The 21,994-nt window shown below is 48.7% G+C and overlaps 1 protein-coding gene across 1 annotated transcript in view; it reads right to left on the bottom strand.

Annotated features, from left to right (window-relative positions):
- LOC140394314 (kelch-like protein 24) overlaps positions 1-21,994 on the bottom strand; it is a 47,730-nt gene that overhangs the window by 7,554 nt on the left and 18,182 nt on the right. The window contains 2 exon segments of the mRNA XM_072481469.1: positions 866-1,042; positions 13,417-13,545. Of these exon segments, the coding sequence (XP_072337570.1) occupies positions 866-1,042; positions 13,417-13,545 (306 nt within the window).

Raw genomic sequence — 21,994 nt, 5'->3', positions numbered from 1 at the left:
GTTGTCTCTTCAATTCTCCACAATCTGCCTTTATCCAGAGGCAGCAAACTTGGTCAACAACTTGATTACAACAAACATTAGTCAAATCATAAAAGGACAAGCCAGGAAATTGGTAATTTTTGCAGAAACTGGTGTTGGAGTGGGGAAGAAGAGATCTCATTCCAAATGTCCTCCAACTAGATGAGGAAAATAGTAGCTCATCATTGTGGGAGCTTGCTATGTGCAAACTGGTCCAAAACTTCCATCAGTAATGAGAACTGGATTCCAAGGTGCTTTACAGACTATGAAATACTGAGGTCCTGTAACGAGGTAAAGGCAAGTCCTTGTTTTTTTTTTAATATAAAAGAACTTCACAAAGCTATAAATCATCAATGCCGAGTCCAACAGGAAGCACTGGGACTGTGGTGCTGAGGACCCGTGTTCGGATCCCAGCCCTGGGTCACTGTCCGTATGGCTTCTCCCCCTGTCTGCGTGGGTTTCACCCCCACAACCCAAAGATGTGCCAGTTAGGTGGATTGACCATGCTAAATTGCCCCTTAATTGAGAATGTAAAAAAATAAAAATTAATTAAAGAAAAGGATAAAGGGGCTGGCATTTATAGGATTAACATACGACTGAGTACATTATCACCCAGAGTGATGCAAGAGAACACATGGTCCATACCTAGGGGGTCAGTGGAGTGTTGGACAGAGCAGTGTATCAAAGTAAACATAGCGACAGCTCCCACATGGACCTTTACCGTACCTACGTTTATCATTTTTAGTAGTTAAATACATAACTGTTGAACTACCCAAGACTACGAATGCTTTAATAAGACTTACCAAACTACATCCAACACCTTACAATAAATGACATTTTATTTTACCTGCTACATACAGGAGTCCGTGCAGAGCCACCACAGCCGGACTGGTCACTGCCATCTTCATAGATTCCAGGAAGTGCCAGGTGTTTGTGTAGGGATTGTAGCATTCCACAGAATCCAGTCTTGATGATCCTTCCCAGCCTCCCACAGCGAAAATAAAGCCATCTAACATGGCAAGCCCTGCAGGAGAGGGTGGGGCGGAAAAAAAAAATGATTGATGCAACTCCAGGTTCCAAACTGCATGACCACCAACTCAACTCCCAATACAGCTGGAAAACAGATTTTGGAGATGGGGGGAGGGGATGGAAATCAAATGGTATAGTGGATTATATGCCAGCCATTCTTTCCATCAGAATGGATCTGAACTAATAACTCGGAAAACACACTTTCAGATCACACCAATGCATTTTGAGAAGATGCTCGTGATTTATGTGAAATTGCCCAAAAACCAAATTTGTTCACTGGTGCCTCCTTTGAGGGAAAGAATCCTGCCATCCTTACCTGGCCTGTTGACTCAGTTTCACACGAACGCAGTTAGCTCGGAGCCTTCCGAATTGTTCAGCACAACATGGTCAGATGTACCAAAATGTTACGAGCCACGGACAGCACAGTGCCTAGCACTGCTGCCTATGGCACAGAGGACCTGGGTTCGATCCCGGCCCCGGGTCACTGTCCGTGTGGAGTTTGCACATTCTCCCCGTGACTGCGTGGGTCTCACCCCCACAACCCAAAGATGTGCAGGTTAGGTGGATTGGCCACGCTAAAAGTGGCCCTTAATTGGGAAAAAATGAATTGGGTCCTCTAAAAAGTTTTTTTAAGTTACGTGAAGAAGAAATCTCATCACCACCGTCTCAGGTCATGTATATTCGGATAATTAATACCAGCCTTGCTAAGGAAGTTCACTTTTGTTTTAAAAACCTCATTAGAATGGAAGTCTCCTGTGAGTCAGTGGCTAAGCAGATCCAACATAATAGTTCAGCCTGCTGTAGTCCCCATCCAGCAGCCCAAAGCACCAACTTGGCAATGAGCTAGCCAGTCACAGAAACAGAAAAAAAGTTTTGCCAACAGGGAATGATTGAGTCACGTTACAAGAGGCTTTGCTCCATTCAGTGGCACCACAACCAGAATGTGAACATTCGAGGCACATATATTCCCCAGCCCCGACTACCTCGACCCCAAAGTTCAAGGAAGTGTAACAAAAACAATTGACCCCCCCCCCCCCCAAGTCAAGAGGATTAGCAATAAATCCAACTGAAGGGGCAGGACGGTGGCGCAGTGGTTAGCATTGCTGCCTCAGTTGTGGAGTATGGAGTGAGGCACTGCGAAGGGTAAACGGGACCTCCTCTTGTGCAAGGATGAGCCTGATACAGTTTAAGGTGGTGCACGGTGCATATGACTCGGGCGAGAATGAGTGGGTTCTTTCAGGGGGTAGCAGATGAGTGAGAGAGGTGGGGGCGGGGGCCAGCGAATCATGCGCACATGTTTTGGGGTTGTGAAAAATTGGGAAGATTCTGGGCGGGATGTGTTTGCGGTCTTAGCCAGGATAGTGGAGGAGGGAGTGGACCCGGACACTTTGGTGGCGATATTTGGGGTTTCAGAGAAGCCGGAGCTCATGGAGAGGAGGAAGGCCGAGGTCGTGGCCTTCGCCTCTCTGATTGCACGGCGACTAATTTTGCTGGAGTGGCGGTCTGCATCGCCACCGAGTGTAGCGGCTTGGTTAGGTGACCTGTACGACTTCCTGCGGTTAGAAAAGATAAAGTATGAGTTAAGGGGCTCAGCAGGGGGGTTTGAGAAAAAGTGGGGGATGTTTGTGACCGTGTTTGAGGAGCTGTTCGTCGCATTGGTTGGGGGGGGGGATCCAACTCAAAACGACAATGGAGTGAGTACAGACTTCACCAGCCCCATGCCTAAATTTCAAGGATGTCCCAGTTACACCAATCGAGGGAAGCTGGTTGATATACATGACAGTCACTCTTTCAGTGAATTGGCTCTGTATTGGGGCTACCCCCCTTGCAGGTTGCCATTTGGTTCCATTTAATTAGTTCACAAGTCTTTTGATGGCATTTCTTCCATTGAAGGACCCTGTTTCCCTCCTCCAAAGCCACTGGCAGAGTCTGGTGGTGAGTGAGTGACTTAACCATCAGTCAGGTTGCCCAGTTGCGAGTGGTCTCATTTACTGCCATCACAGTTGCAAATTCTAAACACCAGACCCCCAAGACTTTGGGCATCTCATACCCTGAAAAAAAAAGTTTGGAAAAAAAAAAAAATCTTTCTCACCTCAGGCCTGCGCTTAGTGTCCACGTCTCATGCTGCGCCATGCCCATCTTGCAGGAGGCACCAGCTAAGGGACACACCACACCCAGGAATTGGAGGAGCAAGGGTTAGAACAGAGAAAAATACAGCACAGAACAGGCCCTTCGGCCCACGATGTTGTGCCGAACCTTTGTCCTAGATTAATCATAGAATTTACAGTGCAGAAGGAGGCCATTCGGCCCATCGAGTCTGCACCGGCTCTTGGAAAGAGCACCCTACCCAAGGTCAACACCTCCACCCTATCTCCATAACCCAGTAACGGCAATTTATCATGGCCAATCCACCTAGCCTGCAAACCTTTGGACTGTGGGAGGAAACCGGAGCACCAGGAGGAAACCCACGCATACACGGAGAGGATGTGCAGACTCCGCACAGACAGCGACCCAAGCCGGAATCGAACCTGGGAACCTGGAGCTGTGAAGCAATTGTGCTATCCACAATGCTACCGTGCTGCCCTTAAGAACAAATTAATCTACACTATATCATTCTACCGTAATCCATGTACCTATCCAATAGCTGCTTGAAGGTCCCTAATGTTTCCGACTCAACTACTTCCACAGCCAGTGCAATCCATGCCCCCACTACTCTCTGGATAAAGAACCTACCTCTGACATCCCCCCTATATCTTCCACCAAAGTTTGCACTGAGTGCTGAATTTGGTGCTTTTTGAGTGCGATAGTGAGAGTTTGGTGACCGAGGGAGTATAAGGTTTCATTTTTATCTAAAGTTTAGTCTTTCTTTTATTTAGTTAATTAACTTAAAAGTTGCTGTTTGGTTTAGAAGAAGGTGAATTTTCAATCAGCTTTAAACAGGCTTCTACTGCTAGGCACTTGCAGCTGGAGCTTGTTAATTAGTTAATTGGATTAGGCCAGGTTTTCAGAGGCTAGATTCACAGTATAAAAGTGATCCCCTACAGTGCAGACTTTGTTTGCATTTGAGTGCTGAATTTGGTGCATTTGAGTGCTGAATTTGGTGCATTTGAGTGCTGAATTTGGTGCATTTGAGTGCGGTAGTGAGAGTTTGGTGACCGAGGGAGTGCTGAATTTGGTGCATTTGAGTGCGATAGTGAGAGTTTGGTGACCGAGGGAGTGCTGAATTTGGTGCATTTGAGTGCGATAGTGAGAGTTTGGTGACCGAGGGAGTGCTGAATTTGGTGCATTTGAGTGCGATAGTGAGAGTTTGGTGACCGAGGGAGTGCTGAATTTGGTGCATTTGAGTGCTATAGTGAGAGTTTGGTGACCGAGGGAGTTAGGTGAGGAAGGAGTAAGGTGCTCCTTTCATTTTGTTTCCGACATTTCCGCAAAGAGTGCGAAGAGAGCCAGGAGTTTACAGGAAGTGTAGCTGACTGGGAGCAGAGTCGGAGATCTAGTTAGTCCACACAGCAGCTATATTCTGTAAGGTAAGAGGGGATGGAGGCTAGGCCAGTTACATGCTCCTCCTGTAGGATGTGGGTGGTGAGGGATACCACCGGTGTCCCCACTGACTATACCTGCGGGAAGTGCACCCAACTTCAGCTCCTCAAAGACCGTGTTAGGGAACTGGAGCTGAAGCTGGATGAACTTCGGATCATCCGGGAGGCAGAGGGGGTGATTGAGAAGAGTTACAGGGAGGTAACCACACCCAAGGTACAGGACAAGAATAGCTGGGTTACAGTCAGGGGGAAAACAAACAAACAGGCAGACAGTGCAGGGATCCCTCGTGGCCGTTCCCCTTCAAAACAAGTATACCGTTTTGGATGCTGTTGGGGGGGGGATGACCTACCGGGGGAAAGCCCTAGCGGCCAGGTCTCTGGCACTGAGTCTGGCTCTGGGGCTCAGAAGGGAAGGGGGGAGAATAGAAAAGCAATAGTTGTAGGAGATTCAATGGTTAGAGGAATAGATAGGAGATTCTGTGGTCGCGAGCGAGACTCCCGGAAGGTATGTTGCCTCCCGGGTGCCAGGGCCAGGGATGTCTCGGATCGTGTCTTCAGGATCCTTAAGGGGGAGGGGGAGCAGCCAGAAGTCGTGGTGCACATTGATACCAACGACATAGGTAGGAAAAGGGATGTGGAGGTAATAAACAAGTTTAGGGAGTTAGGCTGGAAGTTGAAAGCCAGGACAGACAGAGTTGTCATCTCTGGTTTGTTGCCGGTGCCACGTGATAGCGAGGCTAGGAATAGGGAGAGAGTGCAGTTGAACACGTGGCTGCAGGAATGGTGTAGGAGGGAGGGCTTCAGGTATTTGGATAATTGGAGCGCATTCTGGGGAAGGTGGGACCTGTACAAGCAGGACGGGTTGCATCTGAACCAGAGGGGCACCAATATCCTGGGAGGGAGGTTTGCTAGTACTCTTCGGGAGGGTTTAAACTAATTTGGCAGGGGAATGGGAACCGGATTTGTAGTCCAGCAACTAAGGTAGCCGATATTCAGGACGCCAAAGCTTGTAATGAGGCAGTGGGGAAGGGAACACTGACAAAGGAGAGTATTTGCAGGCACGGAGATGGGTTGAAGTGTGTATACTTCAATGCAAGAAGCATCAGGAATAAGGTGGGTGAACTTAAGGCATAGATCGGTACTTGGGACTACGATGTGGTGGCCATCACGGAAACTTGGATAGAAGAGGGGCAGAAATGGTTGTTGGAGGTCCCTGGTTATAGATGTTTCAATAAGATTAGGGAGGGTGGTAAAAGAGGTGGGGGGGGTGGCATTATTAATTAGAGATAGTATAACAGCTGCAGAAAGGCAGTTTGAGGAGTATCACCCTATTGAGGTAGTATGGGTTGAAGTCAGAAATAGGAAAGGAGCAGTCACCTTGTTAGGAGTTTTCTATAGGCCCCCCAATAGTAGCAGAGATGTGGAGAAACAGATTTTGGAAAGGTGCAGAAGTCATAGGGTAGTAGTCATGGGCGACTTTAACTTCCCAAATATTGAGTGGAAACTCTTTAGATCAAATAGTTTGGATGGGGTGGTGTTTGTGCAGTGTGTCCAGGAAGCTTTTCTAACACAGTATGTAGATTGTCCAACCAGAGGAGGGGCAATATTGGATTTAGTACTGGATAATGAACCAGGGCAAGTGATAGATTTGTTAGTGGGGGAGCATTTTGGAGATAGTGACCACAATTCTGTGACTTTCACTTTAGTAATGGAGAGGGATAGGTACGTGCAACAGGGCAAGGTTTACAATTGGGGGAAGGGTAAATACGATGTTGTCAGACAAGAATTGAAGTGCATAAGTTGGGAACATAGGCTGGCAGGGAAGGACACAAGTGAAATGTGGAACTTGTTCAAGGAACAGGTGCTACGTGTCCTTGATATGTATGTCCCCGTCAGGCAGGGAAGAGATGGTCGAGTGAGGGAACCATGGTTGACAAGAGAGGTTGAATGTCTTGTTAAGAGGAAAAAGATGACTTATGTAAGGCTGAGGAAACAAGGTTCAGACAGGGCATTGGAGGGATACAAGATAGCCAGGAGGGAACTGAAGAAAGGGATTAGGAGAGCTAAGAGAGGGCATGAACAATCTTTGGCGGGTAGGATCAAGGAAAACCCCAAGGCCTTTTACACATATGTGAGAAATATGAGAATGACTAGAGCGAGGGTAGGTCCGATCAAGGACAGTAGCGGGAGATTGTGTATTGAGTCTGAAGAGATAGGAGAGGTCTTGAATGAGTACTTTTCTTCTGTATTTACAAATGAGAGGGGCGATATTGTTGGAGAGGACAGTGTGAAACAGATTGGTAAGCTCGAGGAAATACTTGTTAGGAAGGAAGATGTGTTGGGCATTTTGAAAAACTTGAGGATAGACAAGTCCCCCGGGCCTGACGGGATATATCCAAGGATTCTATGGGAAGCAAGAGATGAAATTGCAGAGCCGTTGGCAATTATCTTTTCGTCCTCACTGTCAACAGGGTGGTACCAGGGGATTGGAGAGTAGCGAATGTCGTGCCCCTGTTCAAAAAAGGAACTAGGGATAACCCTGGGAATTACAGGCCAGTTAGTCTTACTTCGGTGGTAGGCAAAGTAATGGAAAGGGTACTGAAGGATAGGATTTCTGAGCATCTGGAAAGACACTGCTTGATTAGGGATAGTCAGCACGGATTTGTGAGGGGTAGGTCTTGCCTTACAAATCTTATTGAATTCTTTGGAGGAGGTGACCAAGCATGTGGATGAAGGTAAAGCAGTGGATGTAGTGTACATGGATTTTAGTAAGGCATTTGATAAAGTTCCCCATGGTAGGCTTCTGCACAAAGTAAGGAGGCATGGGATAGTGGGAAATTTGGCCAGTTGGATAACGAACTGGCTAACCGATAGAAGTCAGAGAGTGGTGGTGGATGGCAAATATTCAGCCTGGATCCCAGTTACCAGTGGTGTACCGCAGGGATCAGTTCTGGGTCCTCTGCTGTTTGTGATTTTCATTAATGACTTGGATGAGGGAGTTGAAGGGTGGGTCAGTAAATTTGCAGACGATACGAAGATTGGTGGAGTTGTGGATAGTAAGGAGGGCTGTTGTCGGCTGCAAAGAGACATAGATAGGATGCAGAGCTGGGCTGAGAAGTGGCAGATGGAGTTTAACCCTGAAAAGTGTGAGGTTGTCCATTTTGGAAGGACAAATATGAATGCGGAATACAGGGTTAACGGTAGAGTTCTTGGCATTGTGGAGGAGCAGAGAGACCTTGGGGTCTATGTTCATACATCTTTGAAAGTTGCCACTCAAGTGGATAGAGCTGTGAAGAAGGCCTATGGTGTGCTCGCGTTCATTAACAGAGGGATTGAATTTAAGAGCCATGAGGTAATGATGCAGCTGTACAAAACTTTGGTAAGGCCACATTTGGAGTACTGTGTACAGTTCTGGTCGCCTCATTTTAGGAAGGATGTGGAAGCTCTGGAAAAGGTGCAAAGAAGATTTACCAGGATGTTGCCTGGAATGGAGAGTAGGTCTTACGAGGAAAGGTTGAGGGTGCTAGGCCTTTTCTCATTAGAGCGGAGAAGGATGAGGGGCGACTTGATAGAGGTTTATAAGATGATCAGGGGAATAGATAGAGTAGACAGTCAGAGACTTTTTCCCCAGGTGGAACACACCATTACAAGCGGACATAAATTTAAGGTGAATGGTGGAAGATATAGGGGGGATGTCAGAGGTAGGTTCTTTACCCAGAGAGTAGTGGGGGCATGGAATGCACTGCCTGTGGAAGTAGTTGAGTCGGAAACATTAGGGACCTTCAAGCAGCTGTTGGATAGGTACATGGATTACGGGAAAATGATATAGTGTAGATTTATTTGTTCTTAAGGGCAGCACGGTAGCATTGTGGATAGCACAATTGCTTCACAGATCCATGGTCCCAGGTTCGATTCCAGCTTGGGTCATTGTCTGTGCGGAGTCTGCACGTCCTCCCCGTGTCTGCGTGGGTTTCCTCCGGGTGCTCCGGTTTCCTCCCACAGTCCAAAGATGTGCGGGTTAGGTGAATTGGCCAATGATAAATTGCCCTTAATGTCCAAATTGCCCTTGGTGTTGGGTGGAGGTGTTGAGTTTGGGTAGGGTGCTCTTTCCAAGAGCTGGTGCAGACTCAAAGGGCCGAATGGCCTCCTTCTGCACTGTAAATTCAATGATAATCTATGATTAATCTAGGACAAAGGTTCGGCACAACATCGTGGGCCGAAGGGCCTGTTCTGTGCTGTATTTTCTATGTTCTATGTTATTCACCTTAAATTTATGTCCCCTTGTAATGGTTTGTTCCACCCGGGGAAAATGTCTGACTGTCTACGCTATCTATTCCCCTGATCATCTTATAAACCTCTATCAAGTCACCCCTCATCCTTCTCCGTTCTAATGAGAAAAGGCCTAGCACCCTCAACCTTTCCTCGTAAGACCTAAGAACAAAGAACAAAGAACAAAGAAATGTACAGCACAGGAACAGGCCCTTCGGCCCTCCAAGCCCGTGCCGACCATACTGCCCGACTAAACTACAATCTTCTACACTTCCTGGGTCCGTATCCTTCTATTCCCATCCTATTCATATATTTGTCAAGATGCCCCTTAAATGTCCCTATCGTCCCTGCCTCCACTACCTCCTCCGGTAGTGAGTTCCAGGCACCCACTACCCTCTGCGTAAAAAACTTGCCTCGTACATCTACTCTAAACTTTGCCCCTCTCACCTTAAACCTATGCCCCCTAGTAATTGACCCCTCTACCCTGGGGAAAAGCCTCTGACTATCCACTCTGTCTATAACCTACTCTCCATTCCAGGCAACATCCTGGTAAATCTCCTTTGCACCTTTTCCAAAGCTTCCACATCCTTCCTAAAATGAGGTGACCAGAACTGCACACAGTGCTCCAAATGTGGCCTTACCAAGGTTTTGTACAGCTGCATCATCACCTCACGGCTCTTAAATTCAATCCCTCTGTTAATGAACGCTAGCACACCATAGGCCTTCTTCACAGCTCTATCCACTTGAGTGGCAACTTTCAAAGATGTATGAACATAGACCCAAAGATCTCTCTGCTCCTCCACATTGCCAAGAACCCTACCGTTAACCCTGTATTCCACATTCATATTTGTCCTTCCAAAATGGACAACCTCACACTTTTCAGGGTTAAACTCCATCTGCCACTTCTCAGCCCAGCTCTGCATCCGATCTATGTCTCTTTGCAGCCGACAACAGCCCTCCTCACTATCCACAACTCCACCAATCTTCGTATCATCTGCAAATTTCCTGACCCACCCTTCAACTCCCTCATCCAAGTCATTAATGAAAATCACAAACAGCAGAGGACCCAGAACTGATCCCTGCGGTACACCACTGGTAACTGGGATCCAGGCTGAATATTTGCCATCCACCACCACTGACGTCTATCGGTTAGCCAGTTCGTTATCCAACTGGCCAAATTTCCCACTATCCCATGCCTCCTTACTTTCTGCATAAGCCTACCATGGGGAACCTTATCAAATGCCTTACTAAAATCCATGTACACTACATCCACTGCTTTACCTTCGTCCACATGCTTGGTCACCTCTTCAAAGAATTCAATAAGACTTGTAAGGCAAGACCTACCCCTCACAAATCCGTGCTGACTATCCCTAATCAAGCAGTGTCTTTCCAGATGCTCAGAAATCCTATCCCTCAGTACCCTTTCCATTACTTTGCCTACCACCGAAGTAAGACTAACTGGCCTGCAATTCCCAGGCTTATCACTATTCCCTTTTTTGAACAGGGGCATGACATTCGCCACTCTCCAATCCCCTGGTACCACCCCTGTTGACGGTGAGGACAAAAAGATCATTGCCAACGGCTCTGCAATTTCATCTCTTGCTTCCCATAGAATCCTTGGATATATCCCTTCAGGCCCAGGGGACTTGTCTATCCTCAGGTTTTTCAAAATGCCCAACACATCTTCCTTCCTAACAAGTATTTCCTTGAGCTTACCAGTCTGTTTCACACTGTCCTCTCCAACAATATGGCCCCTCTCATTTGTAAATACAGAAGAGTACTCGTTCAAGACCTCTCCCATCTCTTCAGACTCAATACACAATCGCCCGCTACTGTCCTTGATCGGACCTTCCCTTGCTCTAGTCATTCTCATATTTCTCACATGTGTAAAAGGCCTTGGGGTTTTCCTTGATCCTACCCGCCAAAGATTTTTCATGCACTCTCTTAGCTCTCCTAATCCCTTTCTTCAGTTCCCTCCTGGCTATCTTGTATCCCTCCAACGCCCTGTCTGAACCTTGTTTCCTCAGCCTTACATAAGTCTCCTTTTTCCTCTTAACAAGACATTCAACCTCTCTTGTCAACCATGGTTCCCTCACTCGACAATCTCTTCCCTGCCTGACAGGGACATACATATCAAGGACACGTAGTACCTGTTCCTTGAACAAATTCCACATTTCACTTGTGTCCTTCCCTGACAGCCCATGTCTCCAACCAACTTATGCACTTCAATTCTTGTCTGACATCGTATTTACCCTTCCCCCAATTATAAACCTTGCCCTGTTGCACGTACCTATCCCTCTTCATTACTAAAGTGAAAGTCACAGAATTGTGGTCACTATCTCCAAAATGCTCCCCCACTAACAAATCTATCACTTGCCCTGGTTCATTACCAAGTACCAAATCCAATATGGCCTCCCCTCTGGTCGGACAATCTACATACTGTGTAAAAAAAGCTTCCTGGACACACAGCACAAACACCACCCCATCCAAACTGTTTGATCTAAAGAGTTTCCACTCAATGTATGGAAAGTTGAAATCACCCGTGACTACTACACTGTGACTTCTGCACCTTTCCAAAATCTGTTTCCCAATCTGTTCCTCCACATCTCTGCTACTATTGGGGGGCCTATAGAAAACTCCCAACAAGGTGACTGCTCCTTTCCTATTTCTGACTTCAACCCATACTACCTCAGTAGACAGATCCTCCTTGAACTGCCTTTCTGATGCTGTTATACTATCTCTAATTTACAATGCCACCTCCCCCCACCCCCCCCAACCTCTTTTACCACCCTCCCTACTCTTATTGAAACATCTATAACCAGGGACCTCCAACAACCATTTCTGCCCCTCTTCTATCCAAGTTTCCGTGATGGCCACCACATCATAGTCCCAAGTACTGATCCATGCCTTAAGTTCACCCACCTTATTCCTGATGCTTCTTGCGTTGAAGTATACACACTTCAACCCATCTCCGTGCCTGCAAGTACTCTCCTTTGTCAGTGTTCCCTTCCCAATTGCCTCACTACACGCTTTGGTGTCCTGAATATCGGCTACCTTAGTTGCTGGACTACAAATCCGGTTCCCATTCCCCTGCCAAGTTAGTTTAAACCCTCCCGAAGAGTACTAGAAAACTTCCCTCCCAGGATATTGGTGCCCCTCTGGTTCAGATGCAACTCGTCCTGCTTGTACAGGTCCCACCTTCCCCAGAATGCGCTCCAATTATCCAAATACCTGAAGCCCTCCCTCCTACACCATTCCTTCAGCCAAGTGTTCAACTGCACTCTCTCCCTATTCCTAGCCTCGCTATCAAATGGCACCGGCAACAAACCAGAGATGACAACTCTGTCCTGGCTTTTAACTTCCAGCCTAACTCCCTAAACTCATTTATTACCTCCACACCCCTTTTCCTACCTACCTCGTTGGTACCAATGTGCACCACGACTTCTGGCTGCTCCCCTCCCCCTTAAGGATCCTGAAGACACGATCCGAGACATCCCTGGCCCTGGCACCCAGGAGGCAACATACCTTCCGGGAGTCTCGCTCGCAACCACAGAATCTCCTATCTATTCCCCTAACCATTGAATCTCCTATTACTTTTGCTTTTCTATTCACCCCACTTCCCTTCTGAGCCCCAGAGCCAGACTCAGTGCGGGAGACCTGGCCGCTAGGACCTAACCCCGGTAGGTCATTTCCCCCCCCCCCCTCCCCCAACAGCATCCAAAACGGTATACTTGTTTTGAAGGGGAACGGCCACGAGGGATCCCTGCACGGTCTGCCGGTTTGTTTTCTTTCCCCTAACTGTAACCAAACTACTCTTGTCCTGTACCTTGGGTGTGGTTACCTCCCTGTAACTCTTCTCTATAATCCCCACTGCCTCCTGGATGATCCGAAGTTCATCCAGCTCCAGTTCCCTAACGCGGTCTCTGAGGAGCTGGAGTTGGGTGCACTTCCCGCAGGTATAGTCAGCGGGGACACCGGTGGTATCCCTCACCACCCACATCCGACAGGAGGAGCATGCAACTGGCCTAGCCTCCATCCCCCCACCATCCCCTCTTACCTTACAGAATATAGCTGCCCTGTGGACCAACTGGACCTCCGCCCTCCGACTCTGCTCCCAGTCAGCTGCACTCTGTAAACTCCTGGCTCCCTTCTCGCTCTTTGCGGAAATGTAGGAAACAAAATGAAAGGAGCACCTTACTCCCTCCTCACCTAACTCCCTCAGTCACCAAACTCTCACTATAGCACTCAAATGCACCAAATTCAGCACTCCCTCGGTCACCAAACTCTCACTATAGCACTCAAATGCACCAAATTCAGCACTCCCTCAGTCACCAAACTCTCACTATAGCACTCAAATGCACCAAATTCAGCACTCAGTGCAAACAAAGTCTGCACTGTAGGTGGATCACTTTTATACTGTGAATCTAGCCTCTGAAAACTGGCCTAATCCAATTAACTAATTAACAAGCTCCAACTGCAAGTACCTACAAGTAGAACCTTTGTTTAAAGCTGATTGGTTAGCGTGAAAAAAAAAAAGAAGACATTTGCTAAACGCAATTACCTAGTTCAGAACGTGCTACATTCATTGCTGCCATCTCGTGCCACATATCAAAACACGGGTCATAACGCCACATCTCTTTGCTCGCAGAACCATCAGGAAATTCTCCTCCAGCCAAGTAAAGTGTAGAACCTATACAATGAAATGACAGTTATTGTTCAATTACCTGATGTTTCAGACAAATATCTGCCAGTCATTCCTGATTTGATAAACTTGCAGGCCCACATAAGGTGCACAAATTCTTGATCAAAGGGTCCGAGGAGGGATTCCATGACACATGGAAGATAATCACAAACAGATCATCCTAAACTCCCTCGAAAACTCAAAACAGGACTTTACGAAGGTTGCGTTATGCCAACGGCTCCGTCTCTTGTTGTTTAACCTTGTTACTAAATGTAAAAATTTTTAAAAGGTGCATGGATGGTGGTGCATACACAGCAAGCTCGCACAAACAAAAATCAGTGTTGGGAAGTGCCACATTGTGTTCCGGGATTATCATTTCTCCGATTGACATTTTTGCTCATTCCAACATTTGCACTTGTGTTTATGGGCATCACCTATTAGCAGAACAAAAAAATGTATAGGACTGCATGCCACGGGTTAATAATTTCCCCTTCACGTGGCGGCACAGTGGCTAGCACTGCTGCCTCACAGCCCCAGGTCATTGTCCGTGTGAAGTTTGCACATTCTCCCCGTGTCTGTGCGAGTCTCACCCTCACAACCTAAAGATGTGCAGGGTAGGTGGATTGGCCACGCTAAATTGACCCTTAATTGGAAAAAGAATTGGGTACGCTAAATTTATTGAAAAAAATAATTTCCCCTTCATTATATAAATGATATTCTAGAAATCCCTCCCTAAACTCTCCACCTTCAAGCACCTTTAAATTGCTCCATAAACCACTTTGCCCTCGCAGCTCCTCTTAAGTGATTAAGAATGTGAGCAGCTTTGTTGTTAGGAGGATGTTGAGGGAAAGTCGATCAGTTTTTAAAATCAGCCCATTCCATTAATTCTTTCCCCTAATGGACAGATCCAACTCAGAGCACAAAACAGAGACAGCCTCTTAAAAATGGTCAGGAATATCCTTCAAACTGCTCAGTGATTTGATTTGACATCACAAGGTTCACAGATGGGAAGCCAAAAGCTGCAGATTATTCTTGCTGCAAATATAATCTTTTAAGAATGGACAAGTGGGACTACAGCTCCAAACTTGGCTAGGGGGATAAAAAGGGGCACTACAAACTTGCTGCAACATCTTGACAATGATTTAATAGGTTGCCTTCCACACCAAGTTGAGAACTGCAAACTATAGGAGGGAATTGAAAATGAAGTGCAATCCAGATCAGTACGAGGTGGTATATTTTGGTGGGAAGAATTGGGACATTATTTATTACTTCTGTGGCCACCTAAAATGGCATCTGGCAAAGGACGCTGGGAAAAGTGGCCAAGTTCAGGGACAGACAGGCTGCAGCTTGCAAATAAACAAAAAAACTGCAGCTCAGACTTTTCGAACAGCCCAGAAAAAGCCCATCCCGGGACAATGGATTTAAATGGAAATCGACATAAAGTGGCAGACTTGGCGGTGTCAGTTTTCCTTATTTGGGAAGGCCTGTGCGTCTCGGACATCAACAGTCATGGCCGGTAGAGTCATACCCCGCCATCAAGGTAGCGGATCGTAATTGGACATTATCGATTAGGATGATCAAGCCCTGATCGATTGATTGGAGATTCATCTGGGACCGCCCAAAAGGGCGTGAAGACTTCTCGGGGTAAAAGGTATAGCGCAGCCCACCACTCGCTCTCTTGGCAGCAACCAACACAGCAACCAACAACGGTGACCCTTCACCGGCCAAAGAGGAAGACCATCCATGCCATCGACGGAAGACCAGAGCCAAGGACAAAGACGACCAGCAACAGACTTCCAACACTGCTAGACTACGGATTCCAGATAAAGGCCACATCTGCCCGGTACTGGCCAGTCACTTGGAAGTTAAGTTAAGATCTTTCTTGTGTGTATTAGCTTAAGAGTTCAAATTGCCCGTGTGTGTGATTGACTAACATTAACGATTTGTGATAGTGAATAAAAGTATTATTGTACAAAACAACTTGGTGGTCATTTGTCCATCGCATACAGGTTAAAGACACACTGTGGTTTAGGCACAACACTTCAAAAGGTGCAAGTCTAGGTGAGGAGAGGGACAAAGGGATCTCAGGAGGACAAATACACCAATTGCTAAACATTTAACAAGGCCACAAAATACCCCAAGCACAGCTTTATTTCTGGAGGGACAGAATTGAAAAGTAGGAAAGTTATGCTAAATATGTATACAACCCTGGTTATACTGTACTTTAACACAACATGCCGTCTGGACACAATACAAAAAGGTGTTGGCGAGAATGCAGAGAAGATTTACAAGGATGCTACCAGAAATGCATGTGTATATATCAAGGATCGACAGGCAGGCTCTCTTTTCTCAAAAAATAGTTGAGGATAAGAGGTCTTTAAGTTATGAACGGTTTTGATAAGTGTATGCAGAGGAAATGTTTCCTCCTGTAAAAGGAGGTGCATAATTAACAACCAAATAGAAGGAAATCCAACAGGAATTCAAAAGAAACTTTGTTCACCCAAAAGGAGAGGAGAGTGAGGGCATCACGGTGGCACGGTGGTTAGCACTGCTGCCTCACAGCACCGAGGACCGGATTCTATCCTGGCCCCGGGTCACTATCCGTGTGGAGTTTACACATTCTCCCCGTATCTACGTGGGCCTCGCCGCTGCCCCGACACTCCCAAAAAACACTTACTGGAATAAAGGCGAAAATGTGGACCTCCTTAGCACGGAATGGTTGAAACAAGAGTACAGAGGTATTTAAGGGAATGCTAGACAAGTAAACGAGGAAGAAGCGAGGGCAGCACAGTGGGTTAGCCCTGCTGCCTCACGGCGCCGAGGTCCCAGGTACGATCCCGGCTCTGGGTCACTATCCGTGTGGAGTTTGCACATTCTCCCCGTGTTTGTGTGGGTTGCGCCCCCACAACCCAAAGATGTACAGGGTAGGTGGATTGAACACGCTAAATTGTCCCTTAATTGGAAAAAAGTTAATTGGGTACACTAAATTAAATTTAAAAACGAGGAAGAAGCAAATTGATTGTTACAATGGTGGGTTTAGATCAGACAAGATGGAAGGAGGCTCAAGTGGAGCATAAACACCATGGCCTAGTTGGACCGAATAGTCTGTTTCCGTGCTGTATATCCCATGTAAAATCCATTCAGTGCTCTTGACCCCACATATACCATAGGGCATCACTTCCATCAAAAAAGGTGCTGTGGGGACTTCCAGTGGCAGCACGCAAGGAGTAGTCGCAAGTTAGGTGGCTCCTGCTGGGTATTTTATTTTTGGATTTTGCCCAGTTTTTTTTTGGGGGGGGGGGGGGGGGGGGGGGGAGGGGGTTGTTTGGGTCGAAACCTAAATAATTTGATGGGATACGGTTCTTATACAAGAGAAATGTCCAGAAAGTCCAGGTCAAAGAAGCCAGCGAGTAAAGAATCAACAACCGATTCCGAAACCTTGAGGCCTGTCTGTTGGCCGCCACGACTATGGTCACTTTGTTGACGATCTAGATGGGCATCTTAATGAAGGAATTTAACAACAGCGACAAGCTGTCTCCGAGGACCTCCAGAATTCAGTAGAGGAGGCCCTAGTTCCCATTCGATCGGCACTGGCGAAGATGGACAAAATGGCGCAGTGTTGCAAGATGTGGAGGCAGCACTATCGATGGCAGATTGATCAGGTTCTCTTTGGAGGCTGAGATGGCAATGTTGGCCGATAATAAAACTCTGGGTGCTAAGGCAGGGAGGAGTTGTAGAATCGCTCCAGGAGGCAGAACCTTGTGGGGCTGCCGGAGGGAGTGGGGGTCCCAAATCCGACCGATTATATGTCGAAGATGTTTTGGACGATGGTGGGGGTGGGCAACTGTTTGTCCCTTTCTGAGCTGGATCGGGCCCACCAGCTGCTCGGTCAGAAGCCTCGCCCCGGAGAGGACTCCCACTGCTAGTGTCCGTAGAAGTGACTTCAGGCTTCTTTCAGTTGGGTAGGGGTACAAGGCAGTGTTGCCCACCGTCTTCACTTCAGTTTGCCTTAGCAATCGAACCACTGGCTGTTGCGTTGAAGTCTTACATGGAGTGGAGGGGGATAAACCTGTCTCTGGCCAAAGTAGATGAGGAGAAGATTTTGGACATCGATGGTCAGAGCCTGTCTGCGGAGTAGGCTCCATTGGATGAGGAGAGGAGGAGGAAGTGGGAGGGGGAAACTGGGTCCGGTTTTTGTGGAGTGTGGAGTGAGACTCTACATAGGGTCAAAACAACCTCCTCCTGTGCTGGGCTCAGCTGGATTCAGTTGAAGGTGGTGCATATGGCGCATCAGTCTCGGACTGTCACAAGTGTTTTTCCCCTTGGAGTTGGAAGATGGGTGCTTGGCCAGCGAATCATGACCAGAAACCCATATGTTCTGGTCAAGTCCTAAACTGGTTTGTTTCTTTCATAGAATTTACAGCCCAGGAGGCCATTCGGCCCATCAGGTCTGCACTGGCCCTTGGAACGAGCACCCTATTTTATGTTTATAAACTTTTTATTGAGGTATTTATGGTTTTTTGACAGTAACAGAAGAAACAGTGTACATACAATTATAAACAGTGCAAAAGACATCTTCCTCTCTCACAGGTCCCACCTTTTCTAACCCTCTACTCTAAACTAAACTAACCCCACAGCCCCCCCCCCCCCTTCCTCAGCTGACGGTTAATTCTCTCTAAAGAAGTCGACAGACGGCTGCCACCTCCGGGCGAACCCTGACAGTGACCCTCTCAGGGCGAATTTGATTTTCTCCAAACTGAGAAAGCTAGCCCTGTCAGTTAGCCAGGTCCCGACTTCGGGGGCTTCGAGTCCCTCCAAGCTAATAGTATCCGTCTCCGGGTTACCAGAGAGGCAAAGGCCAGAACGTCTGCCTCTTTCTCCTCCTGGAATCCCGGATCTTCCGACACTCACCACCTCTGGACTCGGCGCCACCCTTGTTTTCAACACTTTGGACATGACGTCCACAAACCCCTGCAAAAATCCCCCAAGCTTCGAGCATGCCCAGAACATATGAACTTGGTTCGCTGGCCCTCCCGCACACCTTGCACACCTGTCGTCCACCCCAAAGAACCTGCTTATCCGGGCCATTGTCATGGGAGCCCAGTGAACGACCTTAAATTGTATCAGGCTGAGCCTGGCACATGTTGTGGACACCTTGACTCTGCTCAACGCATCCGCCCAGAGACCGTCCCCTATCCCTCCACCTAACTCCTCTTCCCATTTGTGTTTCAGCTCCTCAGTCTGTGTTTCCTCTGACCCCATAAGCTCCTTATAAATGTCTGAAACTCTCCCTTCTCCCACCCATACTCTGGAAACTACCCTGTCCTGTATCCCCCTTGGCGGCAGGAGCAGGAAGGTTGAGACCTGCCTGCGTAGGAAGTCCCGCGCCTGCAGGTACCTAAAGTCATTCCCTCCCGTCAGTTCACCTCCAGTTCTCTCAAAGCTGGGAATGCTCCCTTCTATAAACATATCTCCCATCCTCTTGATCCCTGCTCTCTGCCATCTCCGGAAACTCTCCATCCATCTTCCTCGGGGCAAACCGGTGATTATTGCAGATTGGAGACCAGACCGATGCTCCCTCTGCTCCCACATGTCTCCTCCATTGCCCCCAGACTCAGGGCTGCGACCACCACAGGGCTGGTGGAGTAGCGTGCCGGCAGGAACGGAGGAGCCAGCCCACCCTCCCCCCGGATGCGCTCCAACATCCCCTTTTGAACTCCCGGCGTCTTACCCGCCCATACAAAGTCCGAGATCACCTTGTTGAGCCGTTTAAAAAAGGACCGAGGAATAAAGATGGGGAGGCACTGAAACACAAACAGGAATCTCGGGAGGACCGTCATTTTCACTGTCTGTACCCTCCCAGCCAGTGACAACGGGAACACGTTGCATCTCCGAAAATCGTCCTTCATTTGGGCTACTACTCGGGCCAGATTAAACTTGTGCAGCCGTTCCCACTCCCGTGCCACCTTGATGCCCAGGTACCGGAAGCTTCCCCCTACCACTCTAAACGGCAGCTCTGTCTCCTCCCGCCCCCGCCCGCCCCCCGCCCCGGACCAGTCCCTTCCAGCCGGTTGAGGTTCTCAACGCAATTGCCAGCGGTTCTATGGCCAGTGCGAACAACAGCGGGGAGAGAGGGCACCCCTGTCTCGTCCCCCGGTGCAGCCTAAAATAGCCCGATGTCAGCCTGTTCGTCTGAACACTTGCCACGGGCGCCTGACACAGCAGCCTGACCCAGTCAATGAAGCCCCGCCCAAATCCAAACCGCCCCAGTACCTCCCACGGATAATTCCATTCCACCCGGTCAAATGCCTTCTCTGCGTCCATTGCGACCACTACCTCTACGTCCCTACCCTCTGAGGGCATCATGATATCATTCAACAGCCTTCTTAGTTGGCCGCCAACTGCCTCCCCTTAACAAATCCCGTCTGGTCCTCCCCAATCACGTCCAGAACGCAGTCCTCAATCCTTGAAGACACGATCTTAGCCAACAATTTGGCGTCTACATGTATTAGGGAGGTCGGTCTGTAGGAGTCCGGGTCCTTATCTCGCTTCAGGATCAATGAGATAGTGGCTGTGACATCGTTGGGGGCAGCCCCCCCTCTCTCCCTTGCCTCATTGAATGTCCTCATCAGCAGTGACCCCAGTATCCCAGAGAACGTTTTGTAAAACTCCACGGGGTACCCGTCCGGTCCCGGGGCTTTACCCGACTGCATGGCCTTCAGCCCTTCTGCTAGTTCTTCAATCCCGATCGGGGCCCCCAGCCCTTCTACCAACCCTTCCTCCACCTTCGGGAACCTCAGTCCCCCTAAGAATTGCCTCATCCCCTCCGGCCCAACTGGGGATCCCACTCATACAATCTGCTGTAGAATTCCTCGAACGCCTTATTGACCCCAGCTGAATCTCCAACCAGGTCCCATCCCTGTCCCTTACTTTCCCAATCTCCCTGGCCACCTCCCGCTTTCTAAGCTGCTGCGCAAGCATTCTGCTGGCCTTTTCCCCATATTCATAGATCTCCCCCCTCGCCTTCCTCAGCTGCTCCACCGCCTTCCCTGTAGTTAACAAGCCAAACTCCACCTCTAGCCTCCTTCGTTTCCTTAGAAGCCCTGCCTCTGGGGTCTCCGCATACCTCCTGTCGACATGTAGTATTTCCTTTATTAGTCGGTCCATCTCTGCTCTGCCTGCCTTCTCCCTGTGGGCCCGTATCGAGATCAGCTCTCCTCTAACCACCGCCTTCAGTGCCTCCCAGACCACCGCAGCTGACACTTCCCCCATGTCGTTGACTTCCAGATAGTTCTGGATACATTTCGTCAGCCGCCCGCACACCTCCTCATCCGCTAAAAGTCCCACGTCCAGCCTCCAGTGCGGGTGCTGGCTAGCCTCCTTGCTCACCTGTAGGTCAGCCCATTGCGGGGCATGATCCGAGATCGTGATCGCTGAGTACTCAGTGTCCACTACCCGCGTCAGTAGAGCCCTGCTCAGGATAAAAAAGTCAATCCAGGAGTACACTTTATGCACGTGCGAGTAGAAGGAAAACTCCTTCACTCTCGGCCGCCCAAATCTCCATGGCCCCCCCCCCTCCCCATCTGCTCCATAAACCCAGTTAGCTCCTTTGCCATTGCTGGCACCCTGCCTGTCCTTGAGGTAGATGGGTCTAGCCCTGGGTTAATGACTGTGTTGAAGCCCCCCCCCCCCCCATAACCAGCTTATGCGAATCCAGGTCCGGGATCTTCCCCAACATCCTTCTTATGAACTCCACATCATCCCAATTCGGCGCATACACATTCACTAGTACCACCGGCAGCCCTCCCAGCTTCCCACTGACTATAATGTACCGACCCCCCACCCCCCACCCCCCACGTCTGCAACTATTCTTCCGCTTCGAGTGACACTCGCTTATTAATCAGGATCACGACCCCTCTAGTCTTAGGGTCCAGCCCCGAGTGGATAACCTGTCCGACCCATCCCTTCCTTAGCCGGACCTGGTCAGTTACTCTAAGGTGCGTTTCCTCCAACATTGCCATCAATCCCCTCAAATGCACAAATAGGCATGCCCTCTTAACCGGCCCATGTAGCCCTCTTACATTCCATGCGATCAGCCTGGTTAGGGGGCTTCTCGCCGCCGCCACCCCCCCCCTCTTTCCTCCACTCCACCCCCACCCCCTTTCCTCCCCTTCCAGCCATCACCTTTCTTGGGCCAGTCTCCAGCCCGCGCCCCATGCATCCGCAGGCCTGCCTCCCGGCAGCCTCCGTCCCCGACCTCCCTATTGTCCCACAGCAAAAGTCCCCCCCCCCCCGCCTAGTAACAGCACTATACACACAGCCCCCTCCAACAAGCATACCATCCGTTCACCCCCCCCACTGCGAAAAGCACCCTATTTAACCCCACACTTCCAACCTATCCCTGTAACCCAGTAACCCCACCTAACCTTTTGTTTGGGGACACTAAGGGCAATTCAGC

The sequence above is a fragment of the Scyliorhinus torazame genome, chromosome 17 (genome assembly GCF_047496885.1).
Source record: "Scyliorhinus torazame isolate Kashiwa2021f chromosome 17, sScyTor2.1, whole genome shotgun sequence".
Taxonomy (NCBI): Eukaryota; Metazoa; Chordata; class Chondrichthyes; order Carcharhiniformes; family Scyliorhinidae; genus Scyliorhinus; species Scyliorhinus torazame.
The sequence above is the reverse complement of the archived record's forward strand: the minus strand, read 5'-3'. Positions and strand labels throughout refer to the sequence as shown.